The sequence below is a fragment of the Aphidius gifuensis genome, linkage group LG3, assembly GCF_014905175.1.
Source record: "Aphidius gifuensis isolate YNYX2018 linkage group LG3, ASM1490517v1, whole genome shotgun sequence".
Lineage (NCBI taxonomy): Eukaryota > Metazoa > Arthropoda > Insecta > Hymenoptera > Braconidae > Aphidius > Aphidius gifuensis.
In genome coordinates this window covers 16,325,063-16,344,794 of record NC_057790.1, presented here as the reverse complement: position 1 = coordinate 16,344,794, position 19,732 = coordinate 16,325,063, and the positions used below count along the sequence as shown (strand labels likewise).

Sequence of the window (19,732 nt, the reverse complement as noted above, 5' to 3'; positions counted from 1 at the left end):
CGCGGTCCACGGTTCACAATATTTCCGGGTGCTAGTGCCGGATTTGTTTATATTCATCATTATTATATTTAATTTAACATAATAATTATTATTGTATATGAAATGACACTGACAAGTTCCTACAATCAATAAATACTTTTACAATAAAATACTTTTAATAATTAAAAAAAAATAATTATTAATCATCTAATCATTCAAATAAAAAAAAAAAAAAAACTCACGTTTTTTTTTCCCGCCATTTTTCTTTCCTCTTTTTTTATTGTTATTATTATTATTTTTTTTTTACTGTATGATGCTGAATGACGGCTCAATGCTCCCGCCAAATTGCGGTGGTCAAGGTTACTGGTTGAAAGAAAATATAAATAAAATAATTATTAATAATATTAATTATAAATAATATATATATATTTCGAAATTAATTAAATAAATTTGCTCGTTTTTTAAATTTATTTTGTGTCGTGGCGGGAAAAAATAATTGGGGGGAGGGATTTAATATTGACTTAATAGTGTGTGATGAAAATGTGATTGTATATTGTCATATCGATGAACATGTGAACATAAAGACAAGTGTTCAAAAATTTAAAAATATATTTATGAATTATTAGACAGTTTTTATTTAATTATATATTGTTATTAATATGACTGTTTCAATATTATATCGAAGCTTGAAGAATCTAGTCAAAATTAGGTGTTGAAAAAAATTCATTGAAAATAATTAACATTATTATTAAATTTAATAATTATTTTTACACACAACCAAACGTGTATAATATTTTTTTGTCATATTTATTTATTTATATTTATTGTTGAAAAAAAAGTGTGTTCATGTGTGACGAGTTTGAAGACTGAACAAAAACAATATATAGAAAATGCATTCGTTGCACCTGAATTATATCAAGTGATAAACAAAAAAATTTAAAATTCAATTCGAATCAATACTAATGAATGAAAACACATTGATATTATTATTATCAAATAGTAAATTAACCTTGAGTGTTAAAAAAGAATTTTAAAATTTTTTTTATCACCTACTTATTAATGATATAAATAAAATATAAACATTTTTTTCAAGCAACTTCAAGTGATATTATTTTAACAAAAAAAAAAAAAAAAAACAAATGAGTTGTTGTAATATTAGTATAATTTTTTTTATAGTGACGTGCAATTTACTGTTATGAATTTTTCGAAAAAATATATATACAAAAGTTTAGTTGAAATATTATTCTTTTATTTATAAAAAAAAAAAAAAAAAAAGTGCTGATAAAATGAAGATGTTACTGTGAATTAGTTGCCAACGAAAAAAAAAAAATAAATATTAAGTGAAGAGTGACTACTAAATAATAATAAATAATAACTTAATTATTGTAAAATGTATCCATGGTATAGAGAAAGTGTCGCAGCGGCTGCTGCTGCTAGTCTTGGTGGTCCTGTTGGTGTTGTTGGTTCTGGATTCTGTTCTACAGCACCTGGACAAGGTGCAACAACAATTAAGACTGAGAGCGGATACTCCGACTGCATGCTGGCCCTTGATTACGTCCAGAGCAAGGTGAGTTTAATCAAATTAAGTATTAATTTTTGCTAAATGCATGAATACTAATAATTTAAATATAAAATAACGAGTCTTTACAGAAAAAATTAACCCTTAAACATGTGTTGAAAAGTTACTGCTCTAACAGTTTACCACACATGTCTATATACAATGATGACTGAGGGACTATTCACTTACTATAGCATAATCATGGTGTCATTTATTTCGTAGTCATGATGCAATCAATGTTATCATTGAAATTATTTATCTACAATTATTTGTAGTCATTTTATCGATAGTTAAATATGCAGTCAATCATCTAAAAATAAATAAAAAAGCTTCGCTGAAATATTAATATTCATTAGTCTTTAAATAATCATCATGATGAAATAAATGAGTCAATTATTTACATCAGTCAAAGGTAGTCAAGTGTATTCATGTATTCACAAATTTTTTTTATTTGTATAGCCACATAAAGTCAGATGCCATCACAAACATCTTCAGTCAAACTTCACTATGAAATTGATTACGTTTCAACTGCACTTTTTCATCATGATTTCAATAAATCAAGCAGCAAATAGCTTCATATAGTAATGACATAAAAAAAAAAAAAACTATATATAGTTAGTGTAAATTCAATTCTGATAATTCTTGTCTATTATATATTGCTAATAATATAATGAGCATACAGTAGTTTCCCCTTCGTCTTGTCTCGTCTTGCCACTTTTCCACTTGACAACCATAAATATATATTTATACTGCTGCATCGTCCATTAACTTTTGCATAAAAAGACTAAGCATTATCACCGTTTGTACACTGCAAAGTGTCTTTTTTTATAAAATCAAAAATTTAAATATATATAAATTGTTTTTACAAATTAAGTTTTAAATATTTATATTATGATAAATAGAAAGGTCAGAAATTAATACTTTTCTCAATCATCACTAGAAATCAACCACCTTTGATTATAACACTCCCTTTTCTTTCCTTCTATTAAAATTTTTGAGTCTTATCTCGTTTAAGTTCTTTTTCATTTTCTGTTAATAAATAACCATATTTTGTTAGATCAATATAGCTTTTAAAATTTTCTAAATTTGTAGTTATTTTCAAGGTATTTAATTTTAGCAAATAGATATTTCCACGGTGTGAAAAGAAATTTTCTTTTGTTCAAGAAAAATATGAAAATTTCATAAGACTCATTGCATTGAAAGCTTATATTTTATATTTTTTGTTTATAAAATTTTTTTCTTTGTCAATAAATTTATTTCAAATCAATACTTCTATGTAAAAAGAAATTAGAAATAAAAAAATTTATTTGTATGAAATTTATCATTATTAAAATTAAAAAAATTAATTTAAGCAAATTTCTTAATTTAATTAATCTTTTTTCATGAAAAATTATTTTTTCAGTTCTCTTATCATGCTCTAATATTATTTGGTGTATTTATGTGTTGTGTTAATGTTCATTTCAAGTCTCACTTATACAAACCACTGCTCTTCATGATATTATCTTTTATATATATGTGATTTTGCTAAGCTGTTGTTGGTAAATAAATTATGACTCTTTTGACTTGCAATATATGCTTATTTAGATAAACGCAGTTCTATTGAATCGTTAGCAAAATAGAGGTGGGAAATAAAGGTAATTAAATATATATATTTATGTACATATAGATGTCATTGAACCCTGTCAACATGATATTCACACACTTCACCCTCGTATTTTTTTTTTTTTTTATATATACGCACATTATCTCGAGTTATTGTATCAATCTTTTCTGTATTTTCCTTGTCATTTTCCATAAACGACTTGAAGAATAAATTTTTATCTACACGGTAAATAACATTCTCATTAATTTTATGTTAAAAATATTATCTGTTTCATTGTTGCATTCTTATAATTATTTATTCAAAGGAAATATTATTCTGATAAGTTTATAATTCAATTTTTTATGTCCACAATAATGACAATAGTACAATACTTTGCTAATTATATTATGTTGAAATTGTCTCAATTGAATTGACAATAAAATCATCAATTCTTTGAAATATTTATTTAAATTTAAATCAACAATCATCAGCTAAATGTAATTTAATTAAAATTGAATCATGTTTTTGAAATAAAATGTTTATTAATGTTACTCAATGTCAAGTTGAATGTGGCTGTATATTTTTCAACACGCTCTAACCAGCTTTACCAGTGCTTTCCATAAATGGCTTATCCCAGACTTGAATGACTCATATGATTTATATTATTTCAAGCTATAGGTATGTTCTTTGTACATAGACTTTGAATTTTTTTCTATTTTTGTTCGTATATACTTTTTCTAATTTTTTATGTACTTTCATCTTTTAAATGCATTTTATATATACTCTATTTGGATTTATATAACATTGTGCAATTCAAGTTGTACTTTATAATTAGATTTTTTTTTATATTTGTCAAGGTTGGACAAGGTCACGTCTTAGCTAACAATTGGAAAAAAAAATTCAATTAAAATTGCTATTATCGCTTCTGCAAAAATTATCAAATTGCAATTAACTATATATCAGTCTATGAGAATATAATTTAAAGACTCTTTTTTATTTGTAAAATTATCTTTCAAAACTACTCAACAGGATTATTGTTATATTAATAATCACAATTCAAGTGGAATTTCAATTGAAACGAAAAGAATGTATTTATAACAAAATCAGTTGACTCAAATTGCACTGAAAAAAATTTAAGGTTGTACCCATCAGAACGTTACTTGAATTAAGAAGCTTGCTTCATTTTTTCAGTGTGGTAGGCGATCAACAATCCATTTCTTCTTTAGAATGTTATACTAACAAGTCAAAATGGACAGAACCAAGCACCCCGGGTAAAAAAATTAAGTCTGTTTGAGGTCTCATAGAGATCCCTTCTAAATCTCGTTTGTAAGACAGGATAAATTGAACAAGTTAATAACGAATAACTATTTTTGAACTCCGACTCTACGTTTTTATTCGAGTATGGATTCTAACATTGATCTAAATATGTGTAAATAAATTCTTTTAATTTAATAATAACACAATTAAATAGAAAAACACCTAAATTTCAAAATTCAACAGTTTCTACTTGCACCGGCTCTAACTCTGATCCAGTCCGACTCTGACCTTAAATCCGACTCTACGTTTTTTTTGAAATATGGATTCTAGATAATCGATACCTAAATGAATTAACATACTTAAATAATATATATATCTAAATAATTTAAATATAGATAAACATCAAATATTTAAAATTTAATAATAACACAATTAACTCAGTAAACATTCAAATTTCAAAATTCAACAGTTTCTACTTGCACCGGCTCTAACTCTGATCCAGTCCGACTCTGACCTTAAATCCGACTCTACGTTTTTTTTGAAATATGGATTCTAAGATTAACCTAAATATGTGTGAATAAATTCCCTTAATTCTATAATATCTCAATTAAATAAGTAAACACTCAAATTTTAAAATTCAACAATATCTACTTGCACCAGCTCTAACTCCGACCTTCAGTCTGACTCCGACTCCGACTCTGACCTCCAGTCTGACTCTACGTTTTTTTTTATCTGTTTTGTCACTGGGAAATTTTTTCATCGTCTATAATTTTTCTTTAATTCTTCTTCGAATTGTCTCTGAAAAATCTCTATCCGTCTCACAAACAAGATTTAGGAGAGATCTTTATATGAGATCCCAAAAAGACTTAATTTTTTTACCTTAGTACGTATACTAAGCAGTTTTTTTTATGCAACTTTGAGCCTTCCTACACCTTATTCTATTGAAAACAATTATGAAGTTCAATAACATTTTGTTCTGCAAATTTAACTCTTTTTGAATTTAAACGAATAACTTTTTTCGATTTTTTAATTAGTTTTCGAGTTGCTGGTGTATGAAGATAAAAAAATCTTTGCATTATTTTTATCGTTCTATTTTTTTATTTGAATGTTAAATTTATAAATTATAACTTTATTAAAATTTGTTACAGTATTTTACATAAATACTTAACAATACAATTGTTAAGTCAAGAATTTCTCTTTGAATTTCCACTCAAGTCCATAAGGAAAATTAAGAATGTAAAGTTGAAAAATTACTGAGTTTAAAAGAAATTCATCCCTCAAATAACGTCATTTACTAACACTTTAGTATTCCTATTATCAAAAATCCACCACCATAAATGTTTCCTAAAAATTTATATATAAAATAAAATAATTTTCAACTTTTTTTCGTAAAAAAAATCTCTAATTTCAAAGCTTTTATATTAACACAAAGCAAAAGCTCATGCATCATGGTATTATTTAAACTTATTTTAGCAAATTTTATAAGAACAAAAATTCAACAAAAAAAGTGTTGTATAAAAACAAAAAAAATAAAATACAATTTAAAAAGCTGACAATGGTATATGTAGCAAATACAGGGAGATAAAGGAGAGCCACAAGGGTGTGGATTAAATCTAGCATTCTGGTATTCTCTTACTAGCAGGGATCAAAAGAAAAAAAAGAGTTAAAGCATTGGCGAATGCAATAAAAAAAAAAAAAACACACACACACACACACACATCAGTCTTGATAAGTTGAAATCGAAAGAGCGAAGGATTAAAAGGCGTGTCTGCAGGTGCGCGTAGGTGGATAGGCGTGGTCTCAGACTCCATTACAATTGGTTGCATGAGAAAGCTTCGCGGAAGTGGGGCGTTGAGTTGCAAGATTGTGGAATCAAGTAGTTGTGTTTCGCGCAGACAAAAACAATAATGCTCAATGCAGAGCAAAAACAAAAAACAAAGATAAAAAAAAAAACAAAAAAAAAGCAGTCAGGTGGCATTGCGCACCGTGTTCTCCACTTAGGGTTGAGTGGTAGCTTGGTTGTGCGCGTCAGGTATTATATGGGTTCAGTAAAGAATTGCAAAATGAATAAAGAAAATAAAAGAATGAGAATCATGTCTGATTTTTTGATGAGGCGTTTGGGAAAATGTGAAGAAGGTGGGATGTGAGTTTACGATTGGATTTAATTTTAAATCGATACTTATTCAAGAGTTTTTTTTTACATATACATCCAGCTACCATATTAAGACTATGCAGTAGAGCTTGTTTAGAGTTTCTTTGTTAAGAATATTTAATAGAAATTGGGTGGTCCTGTCTCTGCTAATATATAAAATTAACCATAAATTTGTATGAATTATTTCATTTGATGAATCGTATAATGAATTGATTTCGTTATTTTTTTGTTAAACATTTTAATTCAAAGAATAAATAGATTATTCATAAGTTCAGGCCAATTACAAAAAAATATATATGTACACTCGATAACATCACAAATATATATATCCGTTTTATTTATTTATTAAATTTTAATTAGACAAAATAAGTATATATCTTTTTAGTGAATACAACATATATATTTCGTATCCACCTGGTTTGTTTTGCAGCTAAGAAATACATTGGACTCTTGAGTGTATAGATCATTAAGCGGAAATGTTTTCTTGTTGAATAACTTAAAAAGGGACGTTGTTTGTATAGTCCACGCGGAAACTAAAATTCCATATATACACAATTCATAGATGTTTGTATAATATATCTGTCGATCTGTGGGAATTATATACAGTCGGTTTTAAATGGCATCAAGCGCGAGTGAATATGCATATAATATATACATACAAGTATATGCGAGATGTGTTCTATCTGATAACGATCGTGATCTTTACAAGACCTGGCTTCTCTTGCGTACATGCGTTCTTTTAAGTTGTGCACTGCATGCCCTCTTCACATTATATACTTATACCCTGTCACTAACGAATTTAACCACAGCCGGATACTCGTACTTTTCCCCTTATAACGTTTATACATACATATATATATACTCTTCTCATTATTATACTATAATTAAGTGGATAACATTGTTTTAATTTCAATTTCATGGAAACGTGTAATCGAAATAGGTGTATATATACTGCAGTGTACAACGTGTGGTACGTGCATGAAGTTGAATTGAAAATGAATTTAAAAAAACTTGCTAAATGCCGTCATCCTTATAGCATGTGTATACACTATAGTTTGTATAGTTACCACAAATGGATTGTACTATACTTCAAGCACTTCAATCTTTATCTTGTCATGAGATCCTAACTCTGACCCTTCACCTTATACATTGACTTTTCTGCTGGATGTTTAATTATTTACACAAGTTTGAGGATTACTTACCTTCTACCTTCACTTATTATTAAACATTTTAACATAAATATATTAAGAAAAAAATAGAAAAATATTTGATCTATAATTTGAATTAGCGAACAACAGACTCCGCAAAATTACCTGACTGCATCTCTTTGTTATAAAAAAAAAAAATATTCTCGAAATAAATACCAGTATATTTTTTACGGTGTTTTACCTTTATATTACAACGATATATTTATTATTTATCCATTTTACATAAACCAATATAGCTACACATAAAAATACAAATGTATAAATTAATTAGATAATTAATCATGTAATCAGCTTTTAATTAAACCTTGTAAAGTGTCAACTTAAACCGTACCAACACTGCAATCTTTTTCATCGAATCTTTTATAGATAATATACTCTTAAACTTACATTTACAAACATTTATTTATATCTGAATTGCATCCTCACAAACCCAATCTTGTTTTGATTAAAGATAAGCAGTAATTTAGCTTCAATAATACTTTCTTTTTATTTTATTAGAGTGTATATTACATTTTAAAGTTCGATAAGAACCAACTTATAAACATCTTTACATGTTTGTAAATATATATGTGGGTATTTATCTATGCATAGATCATGCTCTTCGATGTTGTAAATTGGAATCTATAATTTTCCGTAATTTTCGTGCTTAATCTTAATAAATTCTTCAACTTTTTACGTAGTCGGATTTCAATAAAAAAGTTCATTTCCTTAACAGGAAAATTTCATTTTTTTGAGAGTCAAGTCTTTAAACATTTCAGCTGTTATAATCACTGTTAAAAATTTGACCATAGATATATAGAGCAGGCTCTTAAAAAAATAAATAAATTTACATGTTAATTTACTCCTCAAAGTTATAAGTCAATTTTCACCTTCTTGGATTTTCTCACATACAGTGGTATTATATTGTTTAACGAGTGCTCGAATTTTACCATAACAATACTATAGCTAATCTCTCTGATTTTAAATCATGTTCTGATATTTAATTGTTTTGATATCTCATAATTTATGCCGTAGTATTTATTTATCTATTGATGCTTAATACATTATTCTTCTTCGTAAATATGCTTAAACATTACTTAAGTAAATTTCGGTAATTCTGTTCGATAATTAAGTGTCACATTTCACATATTTAATAAGTAATAATTATCATATTAATTAATTCTGAGTGAGTTATCTAAGTACTTAATTTGAGTACTTTTGTCTATTTATAGATATCACTTTAATGAACAAATTGCATTTCATTTATCGTGAATTATCAAGTCACATTTAAACAAATTTTTGAAACATCAATATATTTTATACATTATACTGTATTTTTATCAAGCATTATCTCATTCTTGTATATAATTATGTTAACTTATATCCATACAGATTGATTGATATAAATCATTAAATAAATTAGTCACTCTTAAGCAAGATATATTTGGAATTTAATCATTTAATATAACTTTACATCGACACAGTGTGTATATATATTATGTTTAAATGTAGTGCACGAGGTATTAGTTATTGTATTGTTAAACTTATATACTAGAGTAAAACTAAAAATACATAATATATTCACCAAAACAATAATAAAATTAAAAAGAAATGCACAGTAGTTTTTTAAAGATTCTGCAGAGTTTCATGCTCAATTGTTTTTCATAAATATACACCAACTAAGCATATTATTATATGGATGAAGATGTCACTTGAAAAGATTCATTGTTTTGCCGTCGCTTGGCATTAGTATACATACCTCTCATTTAATCTGAGTCTGTTTAAATCAGATAAGTTTATTTGTTTATTATATATTACAATGCTGCGTATAGAATCAGTATAGCCTTGTGTTGTTTATTGACTCTTCGAAAATTCTATTACGCTAACTGTTGCGAACATGAAGAACACGAGCTCAACATTGTGATGAAAGTTCACTGAAAACTTGGGTCTATTAAAGCGACAATTATTGTTTATATTACTCGTTTAACAGAAAAAAATCTTTCATCATAAATTTATCATGGATTCTACGAGGAAAGTTCAAGTTTTTAGAATCCATGACATATTTATGATGAAAGATTTTTTCTGTTAAACGAGTAATATAAATGATAATAATTGTTGCTTTTATAGACCAAAGTTTAGATTTTGAAACTGTTAATGTAAATGTTGATGAGGTGAACAATCATGCTGAATGATTGGACGTTCACTGAAATTTTAACTGCAATTGTTTTTCATTGATAAAATCATAATAAACAATCTATTTGAATTTTCATTGGTGCAATAATTCATTATTATGATTCCCTTTTTTTTCATTGTTTAAAAAAATAAATCATAGACTTTTTATTTAGATTTTTAACACTTAATTTGAAATTATCGAGTCGGAAATATCAGAGAATCAGATAATCTTTCCTATGATGAATTGATTAATATTTTTATTTTTGTCGATAATGATTACTTGAAAATATAGAGAAAGAAATTATTTTTGCATTTATCAATTTTCATGTCAGACAATTTTTTATACGTCCCTTAAGAATATAAACTATATACAGTATATATAATTACTTGTTCCTTCAGAAACAGATTAATGAATGAATAAATGAAATGAACAAAAAAATAAATAAATAAAAATTTAATGTCATTAAAAAAACAACTACTTTATTGCTTATTCTCTCGGAAACCAATAAATAAATACAAACATAGTCACACTTCAATCTTCATGTTGTTTATAAATAATAAAATAAAAATTGAAGGAATAAAAAATTATATTGCGATTAAATAAAAAATCACACTGACAATTAAATGATTTTTTTGAACATGTTTTCTCGATTCTTTTTAAACAATTCAAGGACGACACGCTTGTGAAAAAAGTTAATTTTTAAACTCCAAAATATTGAAAAGCACTATAAAGCAATGATGATGAAAATAACCCTCGAAGTAAATAATTTATTATCCACTTCCAAATACAAATATAAATGTTTTTTATCATTCGTTGAATCAATTACGATGATTGTTTCAAAATTTGAACTTTCCTTGGTTAACATGAGCTCCTAAAACTTGCCAGATTGAATTATTTATAAAAAATTTAGTAAATACCTTCAAAAGCTCTAAATTCTGGCAAGTGATTCCCACCAGGGTCAATGAGTCATCAGTTATGATCACCGAAAAAATTCGATGATGACTTATGTGCTTGGATCTATATTTTACTGTTCGAAAGACTTTCCAATGATCTTGGCAGGTGTCATCCATGGCCTGCATCTTTCGAAGGTTCTATTTTGATGATAAAACAAAACAAGTTTTTAAATTCTTCATTTACTGGATCATACTTGTCATAATCCGTGTGGTAATTTCAGTCTGATTTGGATTCAGCTTACCTGTTATAAGGTCCGATTCAGATACGAATGTAACACAGGTAAGGGATCCAGATCGGATCAAGAATACCGGATCCAAATTAAGCAAGGAAGTTTTAGCCATTCTAGATGTCAAAATTTGAATTCAGCATGATTGCTTCAGTGATCACTGTAAATCGATCTATTTGAATCTTTTGACAAGCTACTGGTCAATAACTACCTACCTTACAAGGTGCATATAGTTTTATAATAATCAAATTGGCGAATCATTCAAAATTGCAACAAACTCAAGAAGCCGGATCGACATGACAATTCTACATTTCATCACAATACGCCTTCTTTATTCTATACCTACTTCCTATTTTTATTTATTTATTTATTTATTCATTTTTATTTCGTTTTTTTTTTTTTGTTCTTGCCTTCGACTTCATTTCATTTTTTTATTTTATTTTGAGTCGCTGGCATGCCTGCCGACGCCGCGGGGGCTCGTTCAATTTTTTTTTTTTTTTCTCTTTTTTAAAAAATCTTGTTCATCTTTTTCGTCTCATTTTGCCGCGATGTTGCTGTACACCAGAAGGAATAGAATAAACGCGAAGTAAGAAAGAGTGAGATAGTTGAATTTCATGAAAGGATGCCGACGCTACCGTACGGTTTACGGTAGCCGTATATATACCGCCAGACTGTACCCAATTATTCCAGCGTGCTATACTAATGCTGTGGATCTCCCCACTTTTGTCTTGTCCCATAATGTGGTAGTGCACCCAGAACATATTGGACCCTTTGACTTACCCGACACGACGCAAGCAACCAAACCTATATAAGTTTATTTAATTCTTTTTTTTGTTTTTTTCAAATAACATTTGCGAATTTATTTTATATATATTTGCTAGTTTGTGTTTTTTTTTTTTTTTTTATAATAAAATGATTACATAGAACTAAACTTATAAATTAAATAATTTTTATAATTCATCAGTTTAAATAAATTGTTCTTCATTATTTTGACTGGGTAGTATATAATTTTGTAAAAGTAAAATTTTATTAAAATTATTTTGGGACTCTAGCTATTATCTCAATTGAACGAATCATATTTCATGTAAGTGTGTATATGAAGACAAGCACAAAACATCATTTATTAATCCTTTAATCCTCCCTTTTTTTTAGTTAAAAAAATAATAAATAAAAATAAGAAATCATCACTATATACACAAGTGAGATGCCAAAGAATACAGCCAGACATTAAGGATTGTATTAATCAAGTAAGTGTCAGTTGCTAGATGGTGCAACTTTTTTTATTTTTTTTGTTCATGGATAGAGAGATATCGTGGCTATCAAGCTGAGGGTTGAGGAGAGGCAAACTGAGGCTGCCACAAGACAACTCAACGAGTAGACATTGTCAAGGCAAAAGTAGGTAGTGGAAAAAGTGGAAAGAGCAAAACGGAAACTAGCAAGATAGACATGCTATGAAAGTTTGGGGTGGATCTGCCGATGACGTCGAAAAATGACACAAAAAAAAAGTTACCAGACACGACGGCGACTGGCCCACTCTATATATACAGGCAATTATTTTATTCCACACATAATATTATTTTTTTTCTGCCTAAAAACTCAATGAAATTTTTAATTTTAAATGATATTTTAAAATTGTAAATAGTTCACATAATGATATCATCTTTTTTTTCATTAATTACTCAATTTTTCTATTTATTTTAGTTTTACATTTGAATTATCTACGAAATAAATGATAGACTTTTTAAATACTGTAAATTTTAGAGTTCAAAAGAGGGAGTATTATTATTATTATTATTGTTATTATTATTTTTTTTTTTTGGTCAGCATCCAAATTATGAATGTCATTTTTTAAATAGAATCATATGTTTTTTTTTCGTTAGCCTAACCACCAAAAACCTCGAAATAAAAATGAAAAGTACTTGTGATTGTTAAAAATTTATGTCAAAAGGGGATATAATATCCACAAATTGGAGCTTTTTTTGTTCTAAGGATTTTTCATTTTTTTATTTGCTAATAAAAGAAAAAAGTAACTGCCATTTAATGGATTTGAGCTTATTTTATCTGGAGAACTCCTAATTTTATTTTGTGGAATGTTAAGAAAAATTGAATTTCTATTATCTAATATTATTAGTAAACACCTGAAACTTGTATAAAACAATGAGGAATAAAAAAAGCTTCTATTCTATAAGTAAGGCTATGATATACAGCCACAATATTTTAGATTGATTTTCTAATTGCAAGTCCAATTTAAAAAAAAATCAAATGAAATTCTCCAATGCAACTAGTTTTTATCTATATACATATATATACATTTTTGCTCGTTTGATTTTATTTCAGCAACTTTTAAATGCATCTTTATTTATCCTTTCTCACATATTGAGAAAAATTATTGATATTGTCCCACCAAATTTTCCAATGAGTACTTCCGACCGGAACCTCTTCAAGTAGATGAATGTCGTCTATATATATTCTAACCCTCACCATCAATATCATCATCATCTCCTTCACTTGAAGTGAAATAAAATATATATATATTTAAAGCAGTACTCAACCGAGGTTGCTCCTTTTACCAGGCAGTTTTATTTTATTGGTTGTCCGAGACTCGATTATAATACTGCCGACTTTAAATAGCTTATGTTCAACAGCATCCAAGTATTTCCAATATCCTGCAGGGAGCCAGTTTGCTTTTCTATCTCTTTTTTTTTGTATTATATGAACTCATCACTTGCATCTTCAATTCATTCTTTTTTCCATCTCTCTCTCTCTCTTTGTTTTTATTTTATTTTTTTATTTAACATTTTTACCTTCATTCATGCATCCTAATAGTGGTGGCGAGAACCTCATTATACCCGTTGCGTAAGTACTTTTTTTTTTTTTTCAGTATATTTTTTTTTTTTTGTTTATTCATCTTCTTCTTTTTCTCTCGCTCTGTCTTTATCAATAATCAAATCACAAACCTCAAGAGTCATTTTCCACTCATTTTTATCGATACAAAATAATTGGATACTGAAGTTATTTCTTTACTTAGCATCTATACACAGTAGTATTATAAAAAATAATATAAATTTCATCTGAAAAACCACAGGTCCAGTTCTTATTCTTCTGAATCGCATCATCATAATTCAGTGTGACTTCCGTTATTTGCAATAATCACATTCCTACCGTGCGTGCATCAATGAAAAATATATATATATCAGTGGATATAATATTACTACATAAAATTACTTTGAAAAAGAAAAAAAAATAAACATAAAATTGTGGTAACGTCAAAATTACATGAATAGTTTTCGTTGGTCGTTGAAAATAATTATGTTCAATTGGATTTAGTGAAGAAATTTATACATTGACCTGGACCTAACTTAACAAATAGTTACAAATTTAAAATTTATTTTTGCAATAATCACATTCCTAAAAATGAAAAATATATATATATCATAAAATTACTTGAAATAAACATAAAATTGTGGTAACGTCAAAATTACATGAATAGTTTTCGTTGGTCGTTGAAAATAATTATGTTCAATTGGATTTAGTGAAGAAATTTATACATTGACCTGGACCTAACTTAACAAATAGTTACAAATTTAAAATTTATTGATCAGCTAGTTAGATAGCACAAGCACTGAGCTGCCAGTCGATAATTAATCATCATCAATTTCTTCAGTCGATAGAGTAGACTGTGAATAATTTTGAATTTTAAAATATAACGGAGTACATAATTTATCTCAAACCAACACGCAATTTGTCTTGAAAAAATAATAACAGTGAATTTTTATAGATAATATATTATGTTGATTTAAATAAAAAATATAATCAAAAAATTATATTTATAATGAATTTGGTGTATTTGGATGTGGTTTAATTATGTTGCCATGCAGAGCAATATGAGGGTAGAAAGACGAATGTCATTGGGACGACGTGGAGAGTATATATGGTACGAAAGATTGCGTGCATACACTGGGCGGGTATTTTGATGCTGAGATGAATCTAAAGTCCAAGGACTAGACTGTAAGACATAAATAATTTCATCGTCATGCCAGAGATAATCAGATTGCAGCAGGTAGCTAAATGTAAAATGGGTGGTGGTAGATGATGCCTGACTAATGATTGAGATCATATTTGCAAGTTGTAAAATTGAGTATAGTGGAAGCCATGATGACCAAATGAAAAAAACCTTGAAACTATATGTACAGTAGTTAAACTACTGATTGTTTTTGTCCGTGACACTAGACATGCGTATAATTTATCTTGTTTTTTTTTTGTTTATATATATTTTTTAACCTTTGAAAAATTATTTCTATATTTTATTTTATATATAGTATATGTAACAATCTGTCGTTATTCATTGAAAAAGTGTGTTAAAATACTTTCAAATTTCTTATTTTAATTTATTCCATTGATCGTAAATGAGAATATTTAATCGTTATATTCGTTTACTTGAACAGTATAAATTGCCTATAAAATTTTTAATGATCAACCTCTGATGGTTGCGTATGAAGTTGTATTTCTTTGAAAATTACGATGCACAATGTTGTTGAGTTTTTTTTACAAAGAATTTTCTAGTTGAAATTTTCTGACAAGCTATCTACACGATGTGGATTTAAAATATCTATCGATGAAATAGCAAAACGAATTACTCACCTACCAAAAATATAACAATATAGTCTCTTTAATTTACAAACAGGTCTTGATTTTTTGTTTTTTTTTTTTTCTTCTGTTAATTTGTTCATATTACATCGTCTGATACGTGGTCTGTTAATTTCAAGTAAAAAATAAACAAAAGTAAAATAAAAATAGAGTCTTAAAAACCATATTGTACCATTTGGAGTTTTTTATTATGGCTGATAGTAAAATTTGTGGTAAAATATTTATAATATTTACTAATTTGGCTGATAATTTTTCCCAAAAAATTTATAGTTTCACAAAAATTACTGTTCAAGCTTGAAAATTATTCATAAATTTTTTTTTTTTTTCATAAAGCCTGACATTCTTTTCCGAGGGCAATCAACAGTTTGATTTGTGTGAACAGTCAACATTATTTTCCAAGAGAATAAATTTAAAAAATCATATTAATTTATAAATTAAAATTGTATTGAAAAATTGTGAAGAATTAAATTAATAATTTTTAAATGACTTTGAATAGAGCCGTCTTCGACATCACGTGCCTATATATGCGTATATATACGTTTCGTTAATTTATGAACTCCAGGGGTTGACCCATTGGAGAAGTGATGTTAACCCCGGCCCAACAACTAGACTCCCTGTAAACTACTCGCGTATACCAATTGTTCTCTGGTTTCTAAGTAAGTGCCTGCTCTCTGACATCGCTAATTAATTATTCACCATACGTACAAACTTAATTTGATTCTAAATGACATGTGGCTATTTCGTAAATCCCTTGCCTTTTTCCCATCAGGAAGCCTCTTTCTTTATATAAACATTGTCAATTATTTAAATTCATTTCTCCTCATTTAAAATTAGCAAAATATACATGTCACGAAAAAAAAATTTTACATACTCCTTGATGAATTACTTGATGATGAAAAAAAAAATAAAATAATTATACAAAATCAACGAATATTGAGTGAAAAAAAAAATATTTTATACGCTTCTTTTTTTTTTCATTATAAAAGTAAAATATTTTTGGGTATATATATATGTATGACGGAAGTGCAGAGACTCACTGTTTGTAGAAAAAGCATTGCCTTATAAAAAGATAGATGTTCGTTGGCTTCCGGTCGTGGCAGGGGTTGGCGTCGCTTCGGGATTACTTTAGCAATCCAAATTTTTCTCTATATAAGATATCGTTGTCAGCAACAAAGGGATGCATCGAAAAATTATAATTTTAAAAGTTCAAATGCAATAATTTTTTATTAATAAATTTTAAATGTATTTCTTTCATGACTTTTAAGCTGAAATTTGATTTAACATTTAATTTCTCTCATCAAGAAGTGAATATTAATATTAAAACAAAATATTAAACTTGTTTAATTAAATTTTTGGATTTAAAATTGTATTTTTATTTTGAAACAATTAAAAAAATATTGAATTTTGACATTGGTTCATTCACAATGATAATACTGGGTGCATGCAAAAGTCTGTATATAATCTACGTTGATGATGAGAATGAAATTGCTTGATCATAATCATATTTTCAGTGATTAAGATCACAGATAAATGTGATGGGGTGGATGTTCGAATTCAAGATATATGCTGTGATCATCTAATTTATCTATCTTTGTTCGTTCTGGCCTTCCTGGTCTAATGGTTCAGGAGCCATTATGTACATTAGCTTTTGCATATATATATAGAAGTATATATAAGTATATAAGTAAAGTAACTTATTTTTATTCTTTTCATTTTTTTTTTTCTTATTTTTTCCCAACCTAGACACAACTTGGTCGTTTTGAAAAATGACCTGTGCTTTTTTTTTTTTTTTTCTTAGGAAACAAGAGTGTCATCATCATTAGCAGGAACGCATTATGGATTACATATATATATATAGTTGTCAGAAAAATAGAGGAAAAAATATATCTTTATTTTTTGAAATATTTGCTAAAACTGGGGATTAATTTTTCTATTTAAAAATTTTTATTTATGCTCGAACAGTAATTGTGGTAGAATCATTAACTTTTCGGGAAAACTTATCAGTAAAATTAGTTAATATATTATCCATATTTTAATACAAATTTTACAATCAGTCATGGTAAAAAAATTTAAATGGTATAGCCCTTAAAAATATACTTTTTATTACACTTTTGTTTAAATTTAAGTTAGATTTTTTTTCAAATCAATAATAAAGTATAATTATTTTTTGAGTTCATCCAGTGAGCTGATGGTTAAGTTGACAAGAGCCCTGCCTACAGTGCTTGTGGTCTCGAGTTCAAATCAGTATTGCTTCTCTGCGCCTTTGAGCAGACCCTATTCAGATGTTATAGTTGTCGTAGGAAAATTAGTTAACATGAATGGCTTATTCATTCTGTATCTTCCGGTGTTTGGGGCAAATATAATCTAGTATAGACCATGTGAACTACGCACTTGGCCTACGCCAGGAAATATCTGCCTTAAACACCTCAAAAGATACCCTTTTTTTGTTTTTTAAAGAAAAGATAATGTATAACACACTCACACATATCTTATCTATCTCTCTCTCACAATTATCGATGACAACTGTTTTTTTAGGGAATTTTAATTTCCTATTGTTTTCGCTTTTCTTCTGGACCCCCCCCCCCCCAACCATGGTAGACACCCGCCCAAAAAATTTTCTAAGTCCCTTATAATCTTAACCAATACGATATATATGGAAAATATAAAGAAAAATATAGAAAAGTGACTGAATATAAAGAAAAAAACGATAAATATGGGAAAATATCAGTAAATATAAAGGAGAATATAGGAAAATATCAAAGAAAAATCGGTCAATATAAAGGAAAATATAGAAAAGTGACTGAATATAAAGAAAAAAACGATAAATAAGGAAACATATCAATTATGCCCCCCCCCTCCCGAAAATTTTCTAAGTCCCTTAATTAATCTAAACAAGATGAATATGGAAAATGAAGAAAAATAAAGAATATATAAACGAATAAACGAAAATATAGAAAAATCACTGAATATAAAGAAAAATACGATAATTATAAGAAAATATTAGGAAAATATGAGTAAACAAAAAAGAAAAGTATAGCAAAATATCATGGAAAAATCTTATTTAACAACAAGATTTTCCAACAAAAAGATTTAAAAAAAAATTATTAACATGATAAATTATTAAATATTCAAGTTAAACAAAATATATACGATCACTGGAGAATTAGTGAGAAAAATTAATGAACAATACCCATCAATAAATAATAAAGAAATAATGATACCAGTAGAAGCTAATATAAAATTCGATGACGATGAGGAAAATGAAAATATACCAAAAATTAATTTCGAGATCAAAAAAATACAAGAAATTGTACATCTACCAGTTAATTCATTTGCAGGCAAAATAATTTTAGCGAAAAAAAAAAAAGAAAACTATTCAATAATAATAATGACATTATTTAGATATCATCGCAATCATAATAGCAATAAATAAAGTGGAATTTATATATGCAATGTCAGGACGGTTATTAAAATAAAGAACTATTGTTCTTTAGATATTATTGATTAGATTAAATTATACATTAGCAGACGACAGTGATTATATGAAGTAAAATAAAATTTAAATGAAAAAAAGTTTGATTAAACTAAACAAAGATAATTAATTTACCAAAGGAAATATATTTTAGATTGAACTAACTTTATGGAATGAAGAGGCAGAAAATTTCTAGGGAAAAAGGGTGATGTGATAGCATTAAAGAAATTGAAAATAAATGAATATATAAAAAAATTAAAAATATAACGACGACTTCAGCAACAACTAAAACGTTAAATCCTGATTCAACCGAGAGAAAAAAGTAAATAAAATAAATATACAATCGAACTCGACAATTTTGTAATAAATATTTAACATTGACAGGCTAAAATCATAGTACAACAAAATGAATAAAAACGGAGAGTTTATAAGGTTAGAAGAAAGCGATTCTGGACATGGAGATGACCCATTAGAAGGAAGAAGCAAAATGAATGAAAATTAAATAAATTTTAGTTGTAACAATAATAATTGTAACGATAGAGAAT

The 19,732-nt window shown here is 27.3% G+C and overlaps 1 protein-coding gene across 3 annotated transcripts in view; it reads left to right on the top strand.

The window, feature by feature from the left end:
- Positions 1-19,732, top strand: part of LOC122852144 (zinc finger protein rotund-like) — a 96,561-nt gene continuing 76,829 nt past the window's right edge. For all 3 annotated transcript variants that reach the window (XM_044151763.1, XM_044151762.1, XM_044151761.1), the window contains exon 1: positions 1-1,546. In XM_044151763.1, coding sequence (XP_044007698.1) covers positions 1,370-1,546 — 177 coding nt within the window. In that variant the 5' untranslated portion in view covers positions 1-1,369. The remainder of the gene's footprint in view (positions 1,547-19,732) is intronic.